Below are 24,109 nucleotides of genomic sequence, written 5' to 3'. Positions count from 1 at the left end.
ATACTACGTATTTGATATATAAAACAACAAACAAATTTCTAAAGAATAACGCCAAAATATATTTACTCTAACACCAAAATCTTCAACCGAATAATGTAATGGAACTAAAAGTTTATTTCATGAAGACATCAGTTGCAAATTTACAAATTTTGATAAAAAAAAAGTGGAAAATCTATAAATAATGTAACAAAATTAACTAAAACAAGTGTAAAAATAAAAAAGAAAATGAACAATATTATTTATGTATAAGAAGAAGACGACAATAGCGACAATAACAATAACGATAATAATGATGATGATGGAGCTGCTGGTGGTGGTAGTGACGATGACGAAGATAACAAAACAACAGCAGAGGTGTATGGAAGAAGAAAAAAAAGACAACGCGTACGATAATAACTTGGGGTGTGTTTGGATTTGCGTTGGAGAAGAGAGAAGCGCGTTTGAGCTTCTTGAACGCTTCATCTTTGTGTTTGGCAAAGTTTTTATCCTCTAAACGCATAAGTGATTTCTATGTTAAACCCACGTTTACCGGAAGCTATAAATTCTAGCTTTTCCGTTTAGCTTTTCACGTTGGATTAAAAATTATGTTGTATGTACCAATTATGTCCTTCATTATTTATATGTTTGTTTTTTTTTATAATATTTTTTTTTAATACTCTCTTATGCATATTATTGTTTTTTATAAAATTTTTGTTTTTTTTTATTTATATGAGTTTTTTATTGTTATTGTTATTTCTTTTTTATATGGAATATTTTTTTACTTTGTATTATGATAATATTAATCCTATTAGAGTACTAAAGAATATTGAAAATACTAAAAAAATATTAAAATTTATTTAAATATTTAAAATAAAATTATAAAATAACATAAAATAATTATTTAAATTCATGTCCTTTTCTGTAATTTTTCACCTAAAAGTGATTTTGAATAATGTAATCCAAACAATATTTAGTTTACTACAATCCATTTTGAATAAAAATTGCCAAACATAAACCACGTTAACACTAACTCACTTTTGATCAAAATCAATTTTACAAAATCAATTTTATACAAACCTCAATTTGCAAACTGTAATCCAAACACACACTTGGTCGTAGAGTTTTATTGTATATTTTATAAGTGAAACTAAAAAAAATATTGAAGGTCTTTTTTTTCACGGTACATTTCAACGACTAAAGACTAATTTATGGCAGATTTGAGCTTTATTTAAAAATTTGTCGTTACCCAATAGATTACTACCTGTATTAGGCGAGATTCGAATCTCTAACACTTGTTTAAACAGACTAATAAACTAACAACTTAACTAACCTAAAAAAGATTGAAGAGTTATAAATTGTATTTTACACTTTCAATTGAAAAATAAAATTGAGAAAATCTATTTTCGTTTGAACAGTAAAACATTACGAAATTCAGTTCGATCTAATAAAGAAATGGTAAAAACTGAATATATCAGAAGTTCATAATTAAAAATTAATTGATGATAATTTAATCAAATATATCAAATCATTTAACCACTTTATAACTATCAATTATTTTATAAAAACAACTTTATGCGAGTCTCTGCTTTCACAAAATGACAAGTTAAAAAATCGTCACCAGATCTGAAACTAATGGGTCGGATAGTACGTAATTGAATTTGGATTTTCTAATTTTTGAATTTTCATTTTAAAGAATAAAGTGTAATCTTTTATTTTTGAATGATTTTTCTTTCATATTTCTTTAATCTCACCTATGAAATAAATAACAAGAAATTACACTTTATCCTCTAAAATAAAATTCAATATTTAGAAGATTCAAATCCACGAAATTAAGCAGGTTTTTTAAACCAGCGCCAATAGAACGTCGTTTTGGATTAAAAAGAAAAAAAAACAAAAACAAAATTTATGAACAATTTGTTGACTCTGAAATCTTCTTCTTCCTCTCCCAGCCGTGCTCTCCTCCTACCCAGCCGCGGCATTCCCCCTATCCGCCGTCGTCCCCTTCCTTCGCCGGTGCAATCTCTTTTCGTTTTCGATTTCCTAGCTGTCGCCTTCTAGCCACCTTGTAGTCGCCATCGTCGTCGCTGTTCCCTGCCGCCTTTCAGTCACCGTCGTCTCCTCTCTCCCAGAAGCCTTGCAATCGCCGACGTCGCCTCCCAGTCCTCTGCTAAGCCTCTCCTCGGCTTCTCAGTTCAGGACTTTCCTCAGGTAATATGTTTTTTAATTTTTCAGTCCTCAATCTGCTGTGTTAGTTTGTTTCCAGTTTTTCAATTTGTTGTAGTTGTTACTGCTGTGTTTTTGCCTCTCCTTCCTTCTCCCTCTTCGGATCTTCCTCCATCTCTGCTCATAACTTAGCCGCACTTTGAATTTCTCTCGTCTCCTTCCTTTGCGTACTCTCTCTCTCTCTCTCTCTCTCTCTCTCTCTCTCTCTCTCTCTCTTCAAGGCAACAACCAGCTACCACACACCTCTTTCAGCCTAATCGATTGGAGAAGCTCACATTATCCTTTTCTTTTCTTTTTTTTTTCACTGTTTTTGCAGTTTCGAGTTCGATCATGTCGAAGGACAAGGACTCTACCAATTTGTCACGCACCTTCAAATACCTCTTAGGTTTCGATTTAAATTATTGTTTCTTTTTTCAGTAATGACAATTTAGCAATGTGATTTTAGTTTAACTGGAAAACATACATCAGATTTTAGTTTAACTGTTTCAGATTTTCGTTAAAATAGTATTGCATTCGTTCTTTCTTTTTCTGGTGCTACCTTACATAACAAGGGTTGCTGATCTTCTTTTCTCGATGTGTTGAATGTGTATATCATGATTCCAGCTACTCAATTCTTGTCAAGAGGAATTCCATTTATATTCAATACATGGATTGTAAGGCATCTTACACAAGAGGACTATGCGGTAAATCAATTTCTATTGCTGTTTACATCTTCTGTGTGCAACTGAGTATATATATGTTTGATTGTGTTCATCTTTAAACTTAGAAGCGGATTCTCTTGCCGTTGTGATGTAGACATGTGCTTGATGAAATTTGCCATCGGCAGTGTTCCCTATCATTTACTCAGATTAGATAGCTTTAGCAAATGATTTACATTGCTTATCTGCTTCTTGTACTCATGTTTTGGATGATCAGTTGTTTTGTTGTGTTTTTTTGATGCAGCTATATGCAGTGCAGTTTCATCTGTTTATCACATGTGTTTTATTTCTTAGTCGGGAAGGCTTCCGGCGAGCATGCTTGCGCATGGAAATGCAAAGGTGATCCATCATGCATTGCTATTTCTGTTAGAAACTTTTTTCTCTATTGAGTTAATTCGGGTTCCTTGCTTCAGTTAGGGATAGTGCAGGTTCCATCCCTATGGTGAGAGATTTGCCAGTTCTTTTAGTTCTCTTTGATTAGGTTAATCTGAACTATGTTTTTCAACTAAGTGGGTTTAAGGATGAGTCTTAGGTTTAGACCTGCAAATACAGTGTTAGTTTAGAGCTGATTTTTATGATGCTATGTATGAAATATATTGTTAGTCAAAGGAAGTGTTTGTGATCAAAGTTGGTTTTGCATAAGGTGAAAGAACTAGGAAAAGTCAAATTGATTCAATTAACCCAGGTTATATCTATCTCTTTGATTGTATAGAATATAGTATTCCAAAAATGTAGTTCATGGAATGCAAATTAAGCTTTATTGCTTTCATTAGAGTTTACATTCTTAATTTAATTTCCGAACGCTCCTGATCAAATCCTTTTATCTTATACATTTTTCATTTTATAGTGATGGCAATACAAAAGATGTTGTGAAGCTAATGAAAGTGGTGTGGATGAGTTTCCCGCTTGGAATATTTATTACAATAGTGGCATGCTCTTTTGTTCTATGGTTGCAAGGCCTAAGTTATTCTAGTTCACTTGGGCAAGCTGTCTTGATAAATGGTAATCTACTTGAGCTTTATGCAATTTATACTCATTTTTTCTTTTGTCTTTGTGTGACTATTAAAGGCTTTGCTAAAAAAAAAAAACGTAGTTAGAAAGCCCTAAAGATAAAGCCTAACTTTACTGGAGACATTGATTATTCATGATGAGAAAAAGAATTCCATAATCTTATTTCTGTTCAATCCACATGTAATCAAGCAGCCTGGAATAACTCTTCAAGCTATCACACAATGTAATCTTTCAAATTTAATCAATTTGACTTGTTATGTCAGGTCTTGCATGCATTTTGGAGCTTTTAGCTGAGCCTTTGTATATTCTTTCACAGAACTTGGTCTTGCTTGAATTAAGATTGATGGTTGAGACAGTAGCTACTATTTCACGATGCTTGACAATGTACTTTCTACTTGTCAAGAAATCTCAAATGGTAAGAGCTTATTTGTATTGTGCTACATAATATAGTCAGTGCTTGACAATGTGCTTGCATCCAGTTTGAAGAACTGTAATAATGAATTTTTTCAAGGAGAAATAGTCTTCAAAGCTTATGTTGTTAGCTGGATGCATAGAATTGCTATTCTATATGTCTGGTCAGCATATCCTTAGAAATATGACTGATTTCAGAGTCGACTGACCATTTTCAGGAAAAACCAATCATATTTGCATTATCACAATCTGCGTATGGAGCCTGCTTATTTATTGGTTACTGGGGTTATCTCATTCTATTCAGCAAATTCAAATGTTCTTACCTTTTCCCATTCAGGTTAATTTTTGTATACCTTTTTTCTGAGACTTAAATATGTCTAGTTCTTTACATGGTTGGTACCGGCCGCTTTTGTCATTTTCTCTTCTAGAAGATAAGAATAAATAAGATAAACGAAATTAAAGGAAAAATGAAAAAAGTTTTGACTGTTAATGAATCTACAATTAGGCACTGGCAGTTCAAGGAGATGATTGTATATTATCTTAAGAATTGAATTGGTACTGTCCTATATAATTTTTCTGGGATTAATTTTCTGCTGTAATCTTTGGTAGAGTGGATTAAACTTTGCGTATTAAATAGCAACACAATTATTAAGGCTTGGTAGATGTAATCACTTGTGTAATTTCATTGTTGGATGCCAGTAATATTGTTTATTAGCTTATCATTTGATTCTCTGAGTCACTTCTTGAACATGGATGAGTTTGCCTTTATTTCTTTCATCTTCTGAAATTATAAATGTGTGTATAACATGCTAGATCTTTTAAAATTATTGGAGAGCCATGGTATTTGCTAGGAACTTATCCTTGAAATCTTCAGTGATTATTGACATAAACCTCTCATTTACTAAGGTTGAACTATGTTATTCTCTTCTTGTACAGTTGTACTCATTTGCGTGCCTGGATACAATATTTTGCACAGTGTTGCAGCATAGATAATACTATTATTAACATCTAAGTTGGTTTGATAGAATGGGATAAACTTTCATAGTGATATGTTTACTAAGCTGTTCAATGAAAAGGTTGATCAAATTATTTATTATTTACGTCAGATTATTTAAATGTAAGCATACATTCTATAATTATCTCAAATTTTTGCAGAGAAGGAAAACTGATTGACTTTGATAAGCAGCTGTCCAAGATGTGCATGTTGTTTACCTTTCAATCTTATCAAAAGTTGATTCTTCAGGAAGGAGAAAAAATGGTGCTTGTGTGGTTGGATACACCATATAATCAAGCAGTGTATGGTCTTGTGGACAAATTAGGTCCGAATTTGGTTTTCATAATTTGTACTATTAAACTTAATTGCTTTTCCTAATTTGGTTAAGAATGTTTCTTATTTTTATTGAGAATAAGATTGATTTTCTCATATTTAATTTTATATATCATCACCTTTCAGGTAGCTTAGTGGTGAGACTAGTCTTTTTACCTTTTGAAGAAAGTTCATATGTAACCTTTGCAAGGTCTGCTTCAGGTTCTATTCCTCTCTTGTTCACTCAATATTTGGACTGGAAAACCGGAATTTCTTCCTTTCTTTTTTTTTTACCTTTTTGCTTCTACTTTACTCTTGCTTTTCTTCCCCTCTTGTTTGTTTCTTTGCATTACAAATGTTATACTTCATTCCTCTCTCCTTAATTTTCTTGAGTAGTTATATTAGTTTTAGTTGACCATGAGACTTATTTCCCTTATTGTGATTAAATATAAAGAAATTGATAATCTGAAGTCAGTATTTATTCATCAAACAAATAAGTGGGATGAGCATGATTATATTGTTAGCACTATATTAATATTATGGGGGACATACTTATTTTCATACATAGAACATTCATTTAGTCATATCTGTGTAAAGGCTTACATGGTTTTAATCAGTAGTCTTTGCCATGAAGATCTTCTTGGCCATTTATTCATGGCAATGTAAGCATATTTTGTCATGAGGTTTTTGTTTATTTATTTAATATTTAACTCATCTATTTTATGTCAGATTCCTTTAGTATATAATCATGATGTTTGTTGTTTTTGTACCACTAACATAGTGTTCTTTTCTTCTTCTTTTTTTTTTTTAAAAAAAAATATAATATGCTGAAACATGTTTTGGCCATTCTTGACAGGACAATATCCAGGGAAGAGCAAGAAATTAGGAAACTGCTTGATGGAGTCCCTCAAGTTAGTTTTGTTGATTGGTATGCCTTCTCATTTAATTCCACATTGACATTTTGTCCCAGATATGAGTTCCTTGGTTTTTCTTTTCTTTGGTTCAGTCACAATAGTTTATTTCTATTCCTCATTTGAAGAAGTTTTCCTTGGCCGTGTGTGTTGAGTGGTTTCACATAGACTGCTAAAGTCACACAAACTGTTGGGAGAAATGATGTTATATCTTTCAGAATAGTTGACTATAGTTATAACTAGTAGCTAGTCTAGACAATGTAAATTAATGTTTAGCCATATGAGATGCTGCCTTGCCTAATATCAGGTTCATTGTTAAAATGTTCTATCGAACTATGATTTTCTCTTCTGTATAAGCATTAGCAATATTTGGTTTGTGAGAGTGAATAAAAGAAAAGAAAAAATGTGATGACCAAATAGTGAGTCATTACAATTGGGTGTTGTACATCGCTTTTTATCAGACTATAAATCTTTGACCCATTTTCCTTGGAAATCAAAATAAATAGATGTATAAAGGAAATTAAAGAAGGGTCTATCTATGGGACTAAAATTTTCTTTTAGCTTGTCTTGAGTCTACCCTGGAGCCAAACACTTTATTCCATCTCGAGGAGCCTCTTTACATGAAACTGAAGACAATGTGTTCCACATAGTGAGAGACATCTATAGACATATAATTTGAGAAGAATAATATGTAGCTATTAATAGTTGTGGCTATAGTTGTATGGCAAGCTTTACTCTTTTCATAGCTGGGAATAGATTTCAACTGCATGTTTTCCCCTAAATTTCATATTCTAGTCTTTACCTTGTGGTATCATTGTTCTTTCCAGGCCTTGTCTTTATGGCATTTGGTCCAAGTTATTCTTATTCGCTCATTAGATTGCTGTATGGTGAAAAATGGAGTGATGGGGAAGCGTCAACTGCTCTCCGCTACTACTGCCTTTATGTCATTGTCTTGGCTATCAATGGTTAGTGATTCACCTTGTCTCTTGTTGCTTAGTTTATAATATCCAAAAACACATTCATGGCTGGTAGCAGAACTTGCAACTATCTATCCTATGTTTGTTATTCTTCACCCATTATTATTGGTTTTGTGATTGGTGCTTGGGGCTCTACTTTCTAGATATTACCAAGTGATTTTACAAAAAAAAGACATGACTGAATGATAGTAGATGTATTGCATTTATTGTTTGCTAATAACAACTGAGGCTGATGTATAAACAGGTTTCGGAATGGGTATAACATAAGAAACCTTCATTTAGTTTTTGTATGCTTGAAGGAAGATCATTTCTGATTAGGCTTGCTGTATCACAAAAATATTCAGTTGGGAGAAAAAATTATTTTCATGGAATGGGTGGGTGCTTGTATGTTGAAAGCTGTTTAGGGACAGGATTAGCATAAGCATCACATGGATATTGGTGAGATTAATGAGGATATCATGGTAGGAAATGAAACTTGGATTAATACTTGACTCAGGTAAGACTGTATCAAAAGAGAATTTTAGCATAAAACGTGGGATTGTGGGAGATACTTTTGATCTCCTAAACTTTGATAGATGTTAACCCTAAACCCATTACCCATTTAAATCCATATGGCATGCAAGTTTTCTATTCTCGGTTAACTTGTTCAACTAGTGTCATTGCCACTTTTTATTTAAAAAAAGAAAAACTACCTAGTAGCACTGCGGCTAAGATTTACTTCAATGCCAAATGCCTATTATGGATACTAATCCAAAATTGCATTATACATGTGCTTATTTCCTTGTATGTAACAAGCTTGCTACCCTGCTGGATAAATTCCATACTTAAAATTATGATGTTTCTCTCCTTGCCTCAGGAACATCTGAAGCCTTCTTGCATTCAGTTGCAACAGAGAGCCAACTAAAGCGTTCAAATCATTCATTAGTTGTATTCTCGGTGATCTATGTAGTTTTGAATGTCCTGCTAATAAGAATAGCTGGGGCAGTTGGCTTAATTATGGCAAATTCTCTCAGTATCCTTCATACCTTTGGGTTGCTGGCTTAGCAATCCTATAGTTGTTTATTTCAAGCTATTTAACATTTTTTTTTTTTTTGTGATGTCCAGTTGATGCTCAAATATTACAACTATTATTTACTGCCAATTGTTCAAATGAAGGTTAAGGGAAAAATTAGATCTTAAGGAGAAGTGGGGTTATTACATAAAATATTTAAAGGTGAGGCTCTTGATCACTGAAAAAAATGGGTTTACAGATAGAATCAATTAAAGTAAATATTCTATCATCTGTTATGTTGTGGGTTTTACTACCGCAAGATGATGTTAAATCGGATGTAACTGTCTCTATGCCTAAACTTGCAACATGCTAGTCTTCTAAGTTGTTAATGCATCTTAACAAGAAGCCTAGATACTTATTCTGTATTAAGTAGCTGAAAGTTTGTGTGGTTACTATTTTAATCATTGCTAGAATGCAAATACAATCAATACAATACTGTAGGACTCCTATAAGTGTTCCCATGTTGATCTAGCAATTTTGTATTATACTCGTCTATTTTTCTTGTTTAAGTTGCATCATTGATGGGAAAGAAATGTTTTCTTTGGTTTCTTGACTCAAACATAGATATGACCTTGAGGATTTCATACTCTGCTGTATTCATTAAAAATTATTTCAAGGTATGACTGTTGGCTTTGTTTTTCATGACCTTAATTTGATCATATTTCTGACCCAGGTATTCATATCATACTTGTGTATTTTTTTTCTCTGTCCGCAGGAATCTTCCTCATTTTCATTCTCGAGCTGCTTGCCTTCAGGATGGACTTTTCTGTTAATTTCAGGTGTAATCACTCTCATTTCTGAGAATATATTTCTGGACCAAGAAAACTTCTGGCCAACATTCATGATCCATTTGTCTGTTGGGCTGGCTTGCTTCTGCATTTCATCTTATGTGATGTATATTCTTGCTTCCTACTTATCATTGTTATCTTAAAAAGAGTTCTAATAACTACTGATAGACACAATAGTTTATACTAGTTACTGTCTGAATGTACCCATTTCTGTCTTTTAGCTACCAACGGGAAAAACCGTTCATCAAAAGGATTATTCGTTTTCGTGATCACTCAGACTGAAGATTTTTGCAAATTTACCTGTATGGTAAGTTTTATATCTTTTTAACAACTATTTTCTTCGAATTTATCCTTGGACATGACAAATAACTATTTTCCTGCAGGCAGAGGAAAGAGCATGGATTACCAGGTAGTTTTCTGTGGCATGATATGTTCACCCATGCCAATAGAAGAATACTAACTATTGAATCTGATTGAGCAGTTTGTAACAAAGAAAATTAGTTGGTTTGTTGAGATAATAACCAAAAAGGAGGAGAATGGAACCGCGGTGGATCTAACTCGCTGACTAAAATTTGGTATATTTATCCAGCTTCTTTGGCCTTGATTTTTCTGTAAATTAAACTTTTGAATTTATTGATTGAGAAATGACAATGTTTGTGTGACTATTATATCTGTTGTATCTGCTTTATCTTCATTTAATTTTTGTGTTATGCTGCACATATTGATATGCAGTAATACACAACACAACAAATGTGGACGTGTAAGGCTACAAGAGATCATAAATCGAGTTAACCTTCTAGCCAGATTCAGGTCAGTTGAAAACTAACTAAATGGGTGTGCTACTGTGCTCACATTTTCTAATCTGATACGCTAAAAATATCATCCCATCCCGTTTTATTTGTACGTATCACACACTCCAAATAATGCGGAATTGCTGAAATTTTGAAGTAAAACAAAACTTGGGAAATTCTCGATTGTTTATCCAATATACTTAGGGCTAAAAGCCTGTGGAATGATTAAAAATTAATAGAGTATGGTGAGTATAGGTGAAAAGTGAGAGAAAATGAATAACATACAAAGGAAAATGGCCAACTAAGACACCTGAAAGTAGTGAAGATTGATCGAGGTGTATTTGATATCGCCGCTTTATTTGATGTTTGTAGGGATAAAATTTGCAGCAATTATACTAATCAGATGAAGGGGAAAAAACAAATAATAAAATTGAAAACCTTCACTACCAAACAAGAAAAAATATAAAGCTTAATCCCAATTTATAATCTAAAACGTGAAGATAGCGGCGGAGGTAATTTTCTCTTCACTGATATGAAATTTGCTATACATCACTTTCCAAAAACGAAAGAATGGAAAATAAAATATTTTTGAGGAGTAAGCTTTTGATTAAGGTAGGGTTTGAGCATCTGGTTTTTGTCCTGGGAAGTAAAAATGGAGATAGTGTAGTAAAAAGTAAATACCACATTTTTTTTGTTTCTTCTTGTTAGAGTCTTAGAGATGTAAAAATTAGTTTTAAAATTTTTACTGAGATAGTCTCTTGTAAAAATTGCTTGAGATAGATTTTTTTTTTTAATATTTTTTCTTTTACTGTCTCTATCCCCTTCTCCAAACAAACAAACCTCAATGTAGCAAATGGGATAGGGAGAGAATCTTAAAAGTCAAAACCAATTCACAAAAAGCAGAACAGTGATGAAGGAGACGGTCAGAAAGAAACAAAGGTTATGATTCATAGGACACCCACTCTGCCACGAGTATGTTGGTTGGCCTCCATTGTCACTAGAAACGACCAACAATGGTAATTATAAGCTTTGAAAGCTGAAGAAAAGTTGAAAGAGCGTAGGGGGGAAAATATGAAGCTTATTATTAACTTGTAGACTAGGCTTCCATAATGGACGAGTATCCAACAAAGAAAATAAGTATAAAGTGAGCTCCATTTTCTTAAACAACATTATGCTATTTTTTGAGTTTTCATCTTTGCTTAATAGGTTGGATTCCTTGATGGACATAACGACGTTTTGAATTTTATTATTTATTTTGCAATATTGATATTGCAACCTTTCATAGCTATAACTATAACGCATGTTTAGGAAAACACAAACACGAAGATTGAAATCAGAGAGAGAAAAAGAAAATCGAACTTTTGGTGCCCATTAAGTTTTTCAACTTTCTTATGATAATAAGTATTTTTGTCTTTGATTAAGAAAGAGTGACAACATTTTAGCGGAAGGAGGGAGAAATGGTAAAGAAAATCTTTGTTCTTTGTTTCTACGTAATTATTGAATACGGGAAAACAATAAAGGGGAAAGAAGAGTGACACCCTTTTGGTGATGAAGTCAAGCCTTCCACAATTTTCAAAGATATGTGAACCTGAAAAATCCAAAAATTACGATTTGGAGTGTCCTTTTTTTTTTAAAAAATTTCCACAATGAAGTTATCAATTTCCCTTCTCCCACAAACTAGTTTTGCATTTAGATATTTATTGTAAATTTGCTCTAGGATGCATTAGTTAGATTGGTGTATATATTTCATAAGAAGATTAAATATGAAACAAAAGTGAGATTATTCAATCTCAAATTCAAATATAATGCTTGTACGAGTAAGCTTAAATGTCATGCATACAAAGATACGAGAACAAATTTTCTAATTACAAGGAAGTATTTATTTCTACGTTACATGAAAAAGATATGACCTATGGCCTGCAACCCCTATATATTATTAACCAAAAACATCAACATGAAAAGGAAAGTTGAAGAAATATCATTTTTTTTTCTTTTTCTTTCTTTTTTTTGGCTAAATTATGTGGAACTTCATTGAGAGATTGAGGGGCAATTTCCCAAAATTCTCCTTCGACTTTGGTTCCGATTTCCTCTCCTCTTTGTCCTATTACTTTAGAAGGAGTAAATCATTTGCTTGTCTATTTTCATATCTCTTCACATACTCACAACTAACTAGCTAGCGGTGCATTCCAAATATCGAGTTAAAGCATCTTTTTTGCAACAAACACCCTCTATGAGTGTTGATTAAACATGACATGTAATCATGATTATGGGACCCTTTAATCTTAAATTCTCTTCCAACGTGTAGGGTGTAAATAGGCGTTTGTCTTCCAATAATTTTCAATATATATATATGAATTTAATTTTGATGTATTGATCATTTACGTATATTTAATTATATATTATCATATCAATAAAAATAATTATTTTTAATAATTAATGCATGAATAATTATCTAAACGAATAAATGTGATTGAAAGATGGTGTAAAATTATTTACATTATCAATGTATTAAAATTAAACTATAATTATATAATATTAAAATTTATATTTATTTTTATATCATGTGTAAATTTTCACTTTCTTTTTAACTTTTCCGAATCAGCCAACTTACTTCATTAAATTCACCTAAGATCCACAAGCAAGGCAACAACCATTGCCAAAGGTTTTCAAATTCCTCTTACTATTAGTTTTACTTGATTACATGAATGTATCATCTATCTATCTACTAATTACCCTCTTTAACTTTTTGCAATTTTCTAAGAAAAAGTTGGGTTATTTTTTACAAGCTCCGTCATATAACAACTCTCCAATTATCCAAGGAAACTCTTCTTTTTTTTCGTTTCCATAATTTCCTTTTACATTTTTTCTATTTTCCGTTAGGTAGTAGTAGGATGTTGTTATGTTCCATTTTTTCAGATAGCCGTTCATGCAGTTTAATTTTTTCTTAATTATTATTATAATTATTTTTTTCCCAGGGTGGGTCGGTGGGCTAGCTAACGAACTGAAGTTCATAGAAATGGCCGTATGTCTTTTAATCATTTTGCATGCTAAATTGCTAATCTAACTTTATTTCTCTTTAAGTAATAATAATTACACATATGCATTATTTGTGTTTGGTAATCCCATACGCATTATTTGTATAACTTCTAAGTCACTTATCAGTTAATGATACTTATATATATATATGCCAAAAGAAAAGTTTAAAAATAAAATTATTTAAAAACATCCGAGTTATATTTATCTTAGCTTTTCAAAATGATTTGTGCTGCTAGCTATGACATGCTTGGTTAGTTTATTATTTTACCTTCTTTTAATACATTTAAGAAGTTAAATTCATTGTTAAAATAGTTGACATGAACCCCTCTCTATATATATACAGCCAAAATTCTAAGGAAACGTTAAGCTGAGAGTTAAAAAAAGGTCTCCTAGCAAACAAGAATGATTTCATTTCAAGTATTTGAAGTTTGAACCTAGAAATTAGAATCTATATAATTTTATTACACATTAAATTCATCACCTATGAGATTTTTACTCAATCTTCACTCTTAACTAAACATACTCTTAAAAATTACAGACTTTCTGATGAAAAATAAACAATTGGATTTACTGATTGGTTAAGAAAAATGATATATATCTTGTTTCTATTTAAAAAAGCTTAATTACTTTAAATATCTTTATTGTTTCGCCAAATTTTTTATTAGATCTATAATTGAGCTCCTACATTCAATTAGATGCTTTTTTAACTATTTTTTGTTAAAAAATTTAAATTTTTTATAATATTTATTTTTATATTTGATGTAGAATGAATTATAAAATATTTTTAAATTTTATTATATTTTTTAAAAAATAACAATAAATAAGGATCTAATTATATAATTAGAGATTTTTAAATTGTAAAGACTTAGTTAAAAATTTGACACAACTAATAGACTAATTAAACCTTTAAAAAGATAATGACATCTGATAAGTTACAATAACACTTTAGAGTTGGTTAAACAGACTTAAAAAACGTAAGAGATTAAGGATCTCTGTACTCTCACGGATGAAAATTTTCACAGCTCGGTCACTCACAAGTAGTAAAATTTATCAGATACTAAGCTAATTGTATAGCAAAATGGTCCCATAAATTTTACAGCTGGATCATTCACAAATAGAATTCATTAGATGCTAGTTGCTAATTGTTGTTTATGAAAATGGTCCCATGAGTGCTCAGATAAATCAAGTTCTCAAACAATTATTAAACTAATTATGCTTTGCATGATTCAATTAATGGTGCACTTTTCTGGAGGGTTAAATTAACTCTGATCATCAATCTTGACTTAATAAGAAGGAAAAGGTGTCACATGCCTTCACTTCACTCTTCTTCAAATCCTCATTATTCTGTTCTCCACTTTCATTTACAAAAATAATTATAATTATTTATATTAATTAAAATTTCAGACTCAAACACAGAGGTGTTATAAGTCAAAGAGCAATATTAGGGACTGTAACATATATAATGCAAGGACACTGTAGATCACTGCAAAAAGAATGTAAGTGGGACTGTGTAATTGGACCCAAAAACCATCTATTCTTCACTTTATGCCACCCACCTCTTCTTTGAGTATAGGTTTCAAACTTTTTCATCATTCCCTTGTGGACCTCTCACTCTCACTACTCTTACTCTGTTTTCATCATTTTATGTATCTATTCCCATAACAGTCTCCCTTTTGTATATCTCTCTCTCTCTGCATGCTGTCTTGTCCTTTTAACAGCTTTGGGGCCTTCTTTTCTTGTTTTCCTTTTCGTTCTTCTCATACTGTAGAGGAGAATAGAGAGAGATATATCAAAGAAGAGAAAGAAAAAGAAAAGAAAAATAAAATTTTTTTTTTTATCAAGGTCATAATTTATTTTTTTACCATTAACAGAGACTGCTACAACAAGATAGCATTAGCCAAGAGCTTGGCCAACATCTAAAAAACAGAGCAAGAATGAAATTCAAAACTGATAACAAACAAAACAGCAACCAAACTACAATTAGATATTACATTGACATTCTCTCCATTCAGCATACTCATTCTGTGGCAGCACTTTTGCAAATTCAATTAAGGTCGTAAATGTTAATTACATGAGTTTTTTTTATTCCGGGGGGTTATTGAGCCTTATCTTTTCCGAGGATACATACTGTTCATGTCATATTCTAGATATTAACCAACATAGTACCCTTTATTTTTTCATCTTCCCTTTCTTTTTGTGGTTTTTTTTTTTTTTTTATGCATAGGAACGTGCATGATTCTCTTCACATTGATTAATATCTCGTTTTCTGAATTGTGACCTTTGTGAGGGAGCAAGTGTGAGAGAGGAACATAGACTTGTTTGGTCAATTATAGTTTGTATTTATGCCAAGGAAAGGGTGGGCGTGTTTCGTTGGTTCTTTTGTGAAATGAGACTTTTAATTAAGGTTTTATTATTCTGTTATCCATATAGTTTTATTAAATTTGTAATTAGATCTTTATACTTTTTTATTTTAATTTGGCCTTTTAATTTTATAATTAAATTTTTTTTAATGTAAAAAATATTAGAGTTAAATAAATATTTATTCGTAAATTGAAAGTATTCATAATTAAAAACATAATTAAATCTTAAAAAAGTATAGGTAGACAATAAAAATATTAAATAATGTGAATAATAGATATATCGGATGTTCATTTCATTAGGTGTACGGATGATTATTCTAATATTAAGATTTAAGTGAATAATTTAAAAATATAATGTATTTTTATTTAATTAGTGGTTGTTCATGTTGTTCAAAAAAGTCATTGGTTATTACCTAACATAACCTTTAAATCTTTGATCGTATATATTTTGGGAGGAATATTCCGTTAGTTTTAAAATTTTTGAGATAAAAATAACTTAATTACAAAATCAAAAACAATTACAGATACCATAAGAATAATTAAATCTTTAATTAAATGAGAATGAATTATGAGAGAGAACTCTTACCCCCAACGATAACGATATTCAAAAGCAGTGGGATAGGAAGCCATCAAGAAACTTGGCTACATAGTATAAACAACTCTCTGCTAATAATTAAAGTCTAGTTTTATGTAGCTAACTTTTTTCAGAAATAGCAGGTATCATTTTAAGAGGAGGTTTGAAAGTTCATATATATGGTTTTTTATTATTATTTTTGTTTGTCAAGTATTCAGGATTCGCCCCAACTAATTTGTATTCGATCCGAGTTACATATTTAACTATAATAGATGAGTTTTTTAATGAAGATATAGTTATATTTTCAAATTAAAGCCTCAAATTTAAGACCTTGCTTAAGCGATACTAAACTATTTATCTGTCGGACCAACGCCGCGATAGTACTCAATATGTATAATTCCAAATTATTCAACATGCTTGTATATGTTATGTATAGATTGTATACTTTGATTAATAATTAATGCTAAATTTCATATTGAAATATTTAACACTAGAAGTAAAATATCTTAGTGAGTGCCATGAGATACATGTTAGGTAAGTAAACTACTAATGAGAATAGATTTTGATATAGACAAACATTTTCTGCAGTATCCTAAATTCCACCCAGATTTGTATAATTATCTTCCAAAACAAAATTAAATTATTGTCACTTGAGCACGCATCAATTATATAAAGGGAGCTACTCAAATGAAGATGCAAAAAACATCTTTTTATGAAGATGCTTTGTATAAAAGTGTGATTTATTGATTTGGCCACACTTCAAATAAAAACAACACTTTTATAACATATCAAAATCTAACCCTACACTCCATCATCTAAGGGTCAAAAAGAAAAATCATCACATGAAGACAATTATAATATCTTCATGGGAGTACCCACCTTATATAAATTACACAGTATCACATGTTCACATAAATAGGGGGAATCCACATAATAATGTGTCTTCTAGCTAATGGCTATAAGCAGAAAGTGACCATTGATCAAAATTAAGAATGATAGGGTCGTAAACACTTTTCAGTTCCACTCATAAGTGGCTCCAACCACAAACCTTAGCTAGTTTTCTGTTCCAACAACTGCAGATACAATCGTATACTTCAATCTTTTATATATATATATATATATATATATATATATATATATATATATGATTGCAAAGAGTAAAGACAAAATTAAAAATTGAAGTTGAACTGAAGAGAAAGTCCAGTGAGTAAGAATTGAAGAGATTTAAGAGGGAATCACGCGTGGGGGTGGGGAAGGGTATGTTATCCAAAACCATCATGGCTCATTAGAGAATCAAATTTTGTAGGCCCAATAAATAATAATTTATAAATAAGAATAATGTCATATGCACTATTTTTTTAATATTAAAAATAATTTTAATACACTAGCAGTATATTTTAGATGAATTAGATGTAAATATAAAATTATTTTATACTCAAAGTACATTAAAATTAATTCTTAAGAACAATTAATAAAAATTAAAAGAAGATAAAAAAAATTTCCTTATACTATAAAGGAAAATATACATAATAAATTTATAAAAAAAAGAGTAATACAAATATAATTTCCCAATAAATAAACTCATTCATATTCATAGTTCATGCATGCTTAAAAACGGTCTATGCTACTATGCATAAAGCATGCCTCACTTTCTTAGCACTATTTGAGTGCATAGATAAGAGATCCTCTCTTAGGTTCATTGCCATTCGGTGATTATAAGACACGTGTCCATTTGTCCCCTACCCTCTTCATCATGCCATGCCAATTCTCATTAATCCATGCCTGCTACACTACACCAATATGTATTTCATATCATTCTTCTTGATCATGAGTCCTCATTTCAAATTGATGATTCATGATAGCTTTGCACTAACAATTATAGCATTATGCAATGTACAATTTTTTTTAAGAAAGTGCTTTGTTGCCAGAGAAGTCGTAAAAAAATGTATCCCGGAATTATTAGACAAAAGAATATGAAAGATATTTTAAATTAATCACCGATTTCCATTTCTGTTTGCCACTGGTACTGCCAATTGTTTCTGGCAAGTTTTAACAAGCCTCAGTTATAAAGTGTTACTCTAGAGGAGGAAAAAAAAAAGAAGAAAAAGAAGAAAACAGATAATTGGATTCTTAGCAAGTTATATATATATGTTGTGAATGTAATTTTTTATTTAATTCACTTCAAACGATGATACATTAATTAAGATGGTAAATACATTGGTCTTTTAATTGGTAGTCTCAAAAATTCATATAATAAAAATAAAAATAAAAAATCTTGTTAAAAATATCTCCACAAACCTAAATTTCGTTTGTTAAAAAGAAAAAAAATAGTCCATTTCAAGCATAAGATTTGTTTGAGTGAACCTATAAAAAAAATAAAAATAATTTTATATTTAAATATTTTATATAATTTTTTATTTATTAATTATGTTTGAGTATAATAATATAAAAATAATATTTTTTATTTATTATTATATAATTTAAAAAAATATAAATTATAAATATTTTAAAAAATGTTTTTAATTTTTAATTATTTTTATTTTTACTATTAAAAATTTATAAATACGTTAAAAAATAAAAAATTAACTTATCAATTTAATAACATTCAAATAAGTACACCGTTCATGTCATTTAACAGGATAATTAACATACTGAGTTGGTTTACTTCTTAATGTGAAAGAAAATCAAACTACACCAGATATTGACTGGCTAATTTGTCTCCATCTTTTTTTTTTTATGTTAAATGAATAAATGTGAAGAAAGATTAAAATTTGGACGAGAGCAGATTTACTATTATTTTGAGTATATAGTTTATGATAATTAAGACGGTAATAATAAGAGATGTAACACAAGAAGATTTAAATTTTGAGATGAGAGTGAAAGCGCATCAAATATGATACTTATAAGGAAGCCCCTTTTAACAAAAATACAAATATGAAATTTTGATTGGTAACATGTTAATGAGAAAAGTGTGAAGGGTATAAGGGGGACAAATTAAAGATGATGTGGTGCCCACAGAAGCACTCACCACCAAAACAAATGCCTCAAAGTGGGTCCCATTTTCTACTGTTGTGCTGTGGCGTGGCCTTTGCCTCTGCCAATGTCATTTGGGTCCATTGATTCTTCATGTGTCATGTTTCAATTCAACTTCCTAATGTCTATTTTTGTCATTTTCACCCAGACCTTTAAACTCATATCAGCATATGTTCAATTCAAGTATGAAAATGTCCCAACTTAAAATCTGATACGTTATAATTCGATTATATTAGTGTTGTTTTTTATCCTGTCCAATTATATTAGTTTTGTATTAGTGTTGGGATTGCGGCACTTAAACTAATTCGATTATTGGATTAGGTTTATATTAATTTTAAAATTTTAAAATATAATAACATATACAACTTTTTTTTAATGTCAATTATGATATTATTTAAATATAATTTTTATGACGTATTATCTTTTTTACTACTACATATTATTTCTTTAATTTTTTATAATTTTTTAATACTTTCTAAATTTTATATTTTTTGGATACTCAATTATTTAAATGGATTCAATTCAGATTTAATTTGTTTAAATTGATTTGGGTCTATTAGCAAAAAAAAAGGAAAAATTTTAGATTCACATTAATTAAAATATATTAAAATTTTATTTTATTTTTTTCGAGCTCAGAATCAATCCTATCCCTAAATACTCTATTTAAAATGGTGATATCCTTAAAAAAACATTCAAAATGAATTAAAAAATAAAAATAGGATAAAATACAAACTTATCTTTAAGATTTAAGATTCCTGTGAAACAAATTTAGGAAGATATGAAAATCTAATAACTAAGATTCCTTTAATGCTCTCAAGACACTGACCATACAAATAAAATAGACGTACGTACGTACTATTCCTTCCCTGCATGACATCAACCTGCTTTCTGGTTTTTTCTTCCAATTTGCCTCTGCACTCTCAAATTTTTATTTTACTCTTATTCTTTTATCATAATTGATTATTATTAATTTATTATTATTCGGTTAGAAAAAGACACAAAATTCAAAGACACATGCTTTTCTGCTCAAGCTAATAGCATAGTAAATGACGAAAGCACTTCCATATAGATTTCTGCTGAATCCTGTGCTAATTAAATCCATACAAATCAAGACCGGAAGGCTAAGAAGATAATGATTTAAAATTATTTTATTTAATTTAATATTTATTATATTTAATATTATATATTTATTTTAAAAATAATTAATAAATATAAAATAAGATAACTTTAAATTAATTTTTATTGTCATTTAAATATTTTTGAATTAAAAATACATACACAAAGTCTATTATTAAGATGTCATTGATTTTATTCCAAAAATGCTTGCTGTTGCTTTATGACTCAAATGTTAGTAACAGATTGCCAGCACAAAAATAGATCCTACATGCATATATAATAACTAGCTAGCCATTATTGAGCTTGTTTTTCCAATTTGGATATATAGGGTTGCAGTTTTGTAGGTAATAGTTTCTTGTTTAAGTATATGCATATATGATTAGTATATGGTGAAAACTTATGTGAGGTTGATTTCAAGTGAGGTTGATATTTGAAAGTCGTTTGATGAAAATTTAGTCAAACAAATCAAATTATCTAACGACTCTCAGATATCAACTTCACGCTAAGTTTTCATTATTAGTATATATATATATTTGTGTGTGTGATGTGTGTATACAAATATTGTGGAATTGTCTTTTCATTTTTTATTTCTGTTAACATAAAAATATATCCAATTTTATTTTATACTGTTTAGTTTTGTAATATATAAATAAAAGATGATACGATCATTATCTCTTCAATACCCCATGTCAAGTTTGGCATATTAATAATAAGGATAAATTAAAATTTCATGTATAAAATTGGCATATCTAATATTGTGTATGACATAAAAAAAGAGATGAGCCTAACTTTAAGCTTGATATATTAATAATTTAATAATTTCGTTAGATAACCAACTAAAATATTAATTAATCTAAATATTTTTTTAACATTATTAAAAACTAAAATTTTAAAATTTTAAAATTAGAATTTATTTTAAACTTATAACTGATGAAGCACGATGTCAGAAATTTTATTAAAATTTGGTCAACGTTTAGTCCGCAAAAAAAAACTGAGTAATAATTTTTAATTATTAGACATTAAAATATTATTGATGACTAATTAAAAACTACAAATCACAAAATTTGTTGGCTCCTAACACTCCTCATGAAAGGAGATAGCGTTCACGATGCAAGGTGGAGACTATTTTGCTTTAAGCTTATATGACGCATTTTTAATATTCTATTTCTATTTTTTTAAAATCTTAATTTTTAAGAAGTTGTTCAAATTAAGTTGTTTTCAATACTAATAATTTAATTTAGATCGGAATAAGTTAGGAATGGCATGTGGTCTCTCAAACATGTTTGGTTTTGTACTTATAATTCTTTTGCTGAACAAAAGTATTAATGTTGTTGCAATCCCATGCTGATAGCAATATGATTAATCTCTCCACTATTGCGGCAGTATTAACCTTTTCTTGCTTTTCATTGTTTCATGCCATTGTAATCAGCATTTCCTTGTCCCTTTTGTCACAAATATTCATGCGCATCCCCAGTTGTTATCTTCATGCTTATTATGGCCTCAAATTACCCTTCCTTGCTCACTCAGTTTCAAGTTGAAGGTCTTCTTCCCTCTTTTCTCGGCCCAAGTGATAAATAATTGTAGTCTTGCAAAAGTGACAATTATAAGATCTGGACCACTAAATTGCAAATAAATAAAGTTTACTTATTCATCACTATACTAAAAGAGCAATAAACCAAAAGGGTATTAGCCAAAAATCAGCCAAAATACCTTTGGATAAGTATATATATGGATGTTTCTTCTGTTAAGTATCAGAATGTTTCTTTTTCATATTAAATGGATGTTCTTTTATATATTTTTTGAATTTTTTTATATTACAAATGTAAATGCTTCTATTTCTTTAAGAATTTTATTTTTTTTAAATTTTATAGATATTTAATTATTTTTTCTAAAATATAACTGGATATTTCTTTTGTTAAGTACTAGGATATTTTTTCATATTAAACGAATGGTTTTTTTTTATATTTCATACAAATTGTCACTAATTATTTTTCTAAGCTTTGACATTTCGAATCTGCAGCGAGAAAGTTCAAGAGGGGATTCCGGCGGTATTGATAGAATGTTGAACCAACTATTAACAGAGATGGATGGAATGTCTGTTAAGAAAACATTGTTCACCATTGGAGCAACAGACAGACCTGACATTATAGACCCTGCATTGCTTCGGTCAAAACGTCTTGACCAATTGATATACATTCCTTTACCGGATGAGACATCACGTCCCCAGATCTTCAAAGCGTGCTTGAGGAAGTCACCAATCTCAAAGGACGTCGATCTTTCGGCTCTTGCTCGTTATACACATGGATTTAGTGGTGCAGACATTACTGAGATATCATCACGAGCTCCCGATCTGATAAAGACAGTTCTGACTGGAAGCGAAAGCGATCAGAGGAGTGGGTCGTGGTAGGAAGACAGAGAAAGTCTGGCGGTGAGAGAGGGAGGTCTGTATGTGTGATTGTTGGAAGTGGGTAGGTTAATGTAAGAGAGAAGAGGAAGGTTTTTATAGGTTTTAATTACGTTTACTTGATTAATTTTAAATTTTTTAAATTTTAAATTTAAAAAATTTAAAATTAATTATTAATATAAATTAACGTGGTTTTGTTTAGTTTTTAGCCAGTAATTTTTTTGTTTCATATACTTTTCCATACTAAAAATGTATAAAAAAAGTAAGAAATAACCATTATTACAAACTTTTCTGTTTCATATACTTTTTCAATAGCTCATCTTTCTCTATTGGTTACATGCTGGCCAAAATTTAATAGAATTGCTGTCCCCTAAACTTTCCTATTATGAAAAATAAGTGTCAATAATAAATTTTTTTTTTTGACAATTTGACCATCAAAATATTTTTAAACTATTTTATAATAATATTAACATTCTTTTGACAACTAATAACTGTAAAAGAATATCCTATCAAAATAACTATTTTTAATGGCCGTCAAAATTGCTTATTTTTTTTGTTAGAGTGGATGAGGGGAAATTAGAATATTGTATTCACTTTCTTTTTTCTTTATAATGCACGTTACAAATTGATCGTTGTGTTTGTTCTTCTTTTACTTTCAATTTAGTTTGTAGGAAAAGTTTAGGGACTAGCAATTCTATTAAATTTTGGTCAGCATGTAACCAGCAGAGAAAGATGAACCATTGGATGAAATCTCACACCAATCTCACACCATCAAATCATCATTGATGGCTAGTTGATAGTTAATAATCACAAAAATTGTTGGCTCCCTATCATTTCTCTTTCATAATCAATATAATAACCTAATGTCAAGAAAGATTTTTTTTGACAATTAAGTGGCCATTAAAAATACATGCCAATACTGACCGTTAATAATGTTATGAACTTTTATGATAATTAATGGTCATTAAAATACATTTAAATGTTTTTTTTTATAATTATTGGTTATTAAAAATATTCTTATAAAATAACTAATTTTTTCTATACTAATAATGATTCTCAACTATATTAAGTTTTTTTTATAGTGATCCTTGAAAAATTACTTTAATATATAAGTATATAAGACAATAAATATGAAGAAATAAAATTATAAGAGAAAAGCTTAGTATACAAGCGATTAGGGCTTGTAACTATTACAAGTTCATTAACGCCTAATCCACTAAAACGCACTGTAACTCCTACGTCATTTACACGCGCTATACAAAGATCCGCGTTTGTATAACTACCAAATTTAAAAGATTTGTTTCCTTCTTTGTTTTCTTTCTTTTCAAATTTCATCGTTCTTCTTCTCGCGCGTCTTCCCCTGGTTTTTCGATCGTTCTTTTCCTCTCCTTTCTCATTGGTTTGTTCTTCGTCATTGACGTTAGTTTTTCTCTCTGTAAC

At 30.0% G+C, this 24,109-nt stretch overlaps 2 protein-coding genes across 10 annotated transcripts; both read left to right on the top strand.

Annotated features, from left to right (window-relative positions):
- Window positions 1-1,802: 1,802 nt before the first annotated feature.
- Window positions 1,803-22,955, top strand: LOC112789452 (uncharacterized). Of its 9 annotated transcripts, none has more exons than XR_011879527.1 (19): window positions 1,803-2,187; window positions 2,519-2,587; window positions 2,806-2,885; window positions 3,145-3,239; window positions 3,748-3,902; window positions 4,175-4,326; window positions 4,541-4,659; window positions 5,478-5,641; window positions 5,776-5,850; window positions 6,485-6,556; window positions 7,367-7,504; window positions 8,373-8,528; window positions 9,132-9,184; window positions 9,283-9,461; window positions 9,577-9,662; window positions 9,739-9,764; window positions 9,837-9,930; window positions 10,088-10,165; window positions 22,286-22,955. XR_011879527.1 is itself a non-coding variant. In XM_025831351.3 (16 exons), the coding sequence occupies exons 2-15, from the start codon at window positions 2,533-2,535 to the stop codon at window positions 9,635-9,637; spliced, it is 1,554 nt and encodes a 517-aa protein (XP_025687136.1). In that variant the 5' UTR covers window positions 1,803-2,187; window positions 2,519-2,532; the 3' UTR covers window positions 9,638-9,662; window positions 9,739-10,023. The 9 variants fall into 9 exon arrangements, 1 of the variants encoding a protein (XP_025687136.1); XR_011879526.1 differs by lacking the exon at window positions 22,286-22,955 and adding an exon at window positions 13,122-13,378; XR_011879528.1 differs by lacking the exon at window positions 22,286-22,955 and adding an exon at window positions 10,997-11,311.
- On the top strand, window positions 21,591-22,672 carry LOC114927445 (cell division cycle protein 48 homolog). The gene is made up of 2 exons (XM_029297368.1): window positions 21,591-21,647; window positions 22,286-22,672. The coding sequence occupies exons 1-2, from the start codon at window positions 21,591-21,593 to the stop codon at window positions 22,670-22,672; spliced, it is 444 nt and encodes a 147-aa protein (XP_029153201.1).
- Window positions 22,956-24,109: the final 1,154 nt, after the last annotated feature.

The sequence above is a fragment of the Arachis hypogaea genome, chromosome 3 (genome assembly GCF_003086295.3).
Source record: "Arachis hypogaea cultivar Tifrunner chromosome 3, arahy.Tifrunner.gnm2.J5K5, whole genome shotgun sequence".
In the NCBI taxonomy this organism is placed as follows: domain Eukaryota; kingdom Viridiplantae; phylum Streptophyta; class Magnoliopsida; order Fabales; family Fabaceae; genus Arachis; species Arachis hypogaea.
Note: the sequence above shows the minus strand (reverse complement) of the source record. Positions and strands in the feature narration are given on the sequence as shown.

What these genes read in the sequence shown, in the direction of transcription:
- LOC112789452 (XM_025831351.3), top strand. Translation starts at nt 2,533, where the DNA reads ATGTCGAAGGACAAGGACTCTACCAATTTGTCACGCACCTTCAAATAC. An exon ending in CAAGTTAGTTTTGTTGATTG is followed by an intron (nt 6,557 to 7,366) that starts GTATGCCTTCTC and finishes TGTTCTTTCCAG; the next exon opens with GCCTTGTCTTTATGGCATTT. An exon ending in CATTGTCTTGGCTATCAATG is followed by an intron (nt 7,505 to 8,372) that starts GTTAGTGATTCA and finishes TCCTTGCCTCAG; the next exon opens with GAACATCTGAAGCCTTCTTG.
- LOC114927445 (XM_029297368.1), top strand. Translation starts at nt 21,591, where the DNA reads ATGTTGTTGCAATCCCATGCTGATAGCAATATGATTAATCTCTCCACT. An exon ending in ATCTCTCCACTATTGCGGCA is followed by an intron (nt 21,648 to 22,285) that starts GTATTAACCTTT and finishes TCGAATCTGCAG; the next exon opens with CGAGAAAGTTCAAGAGGGGA.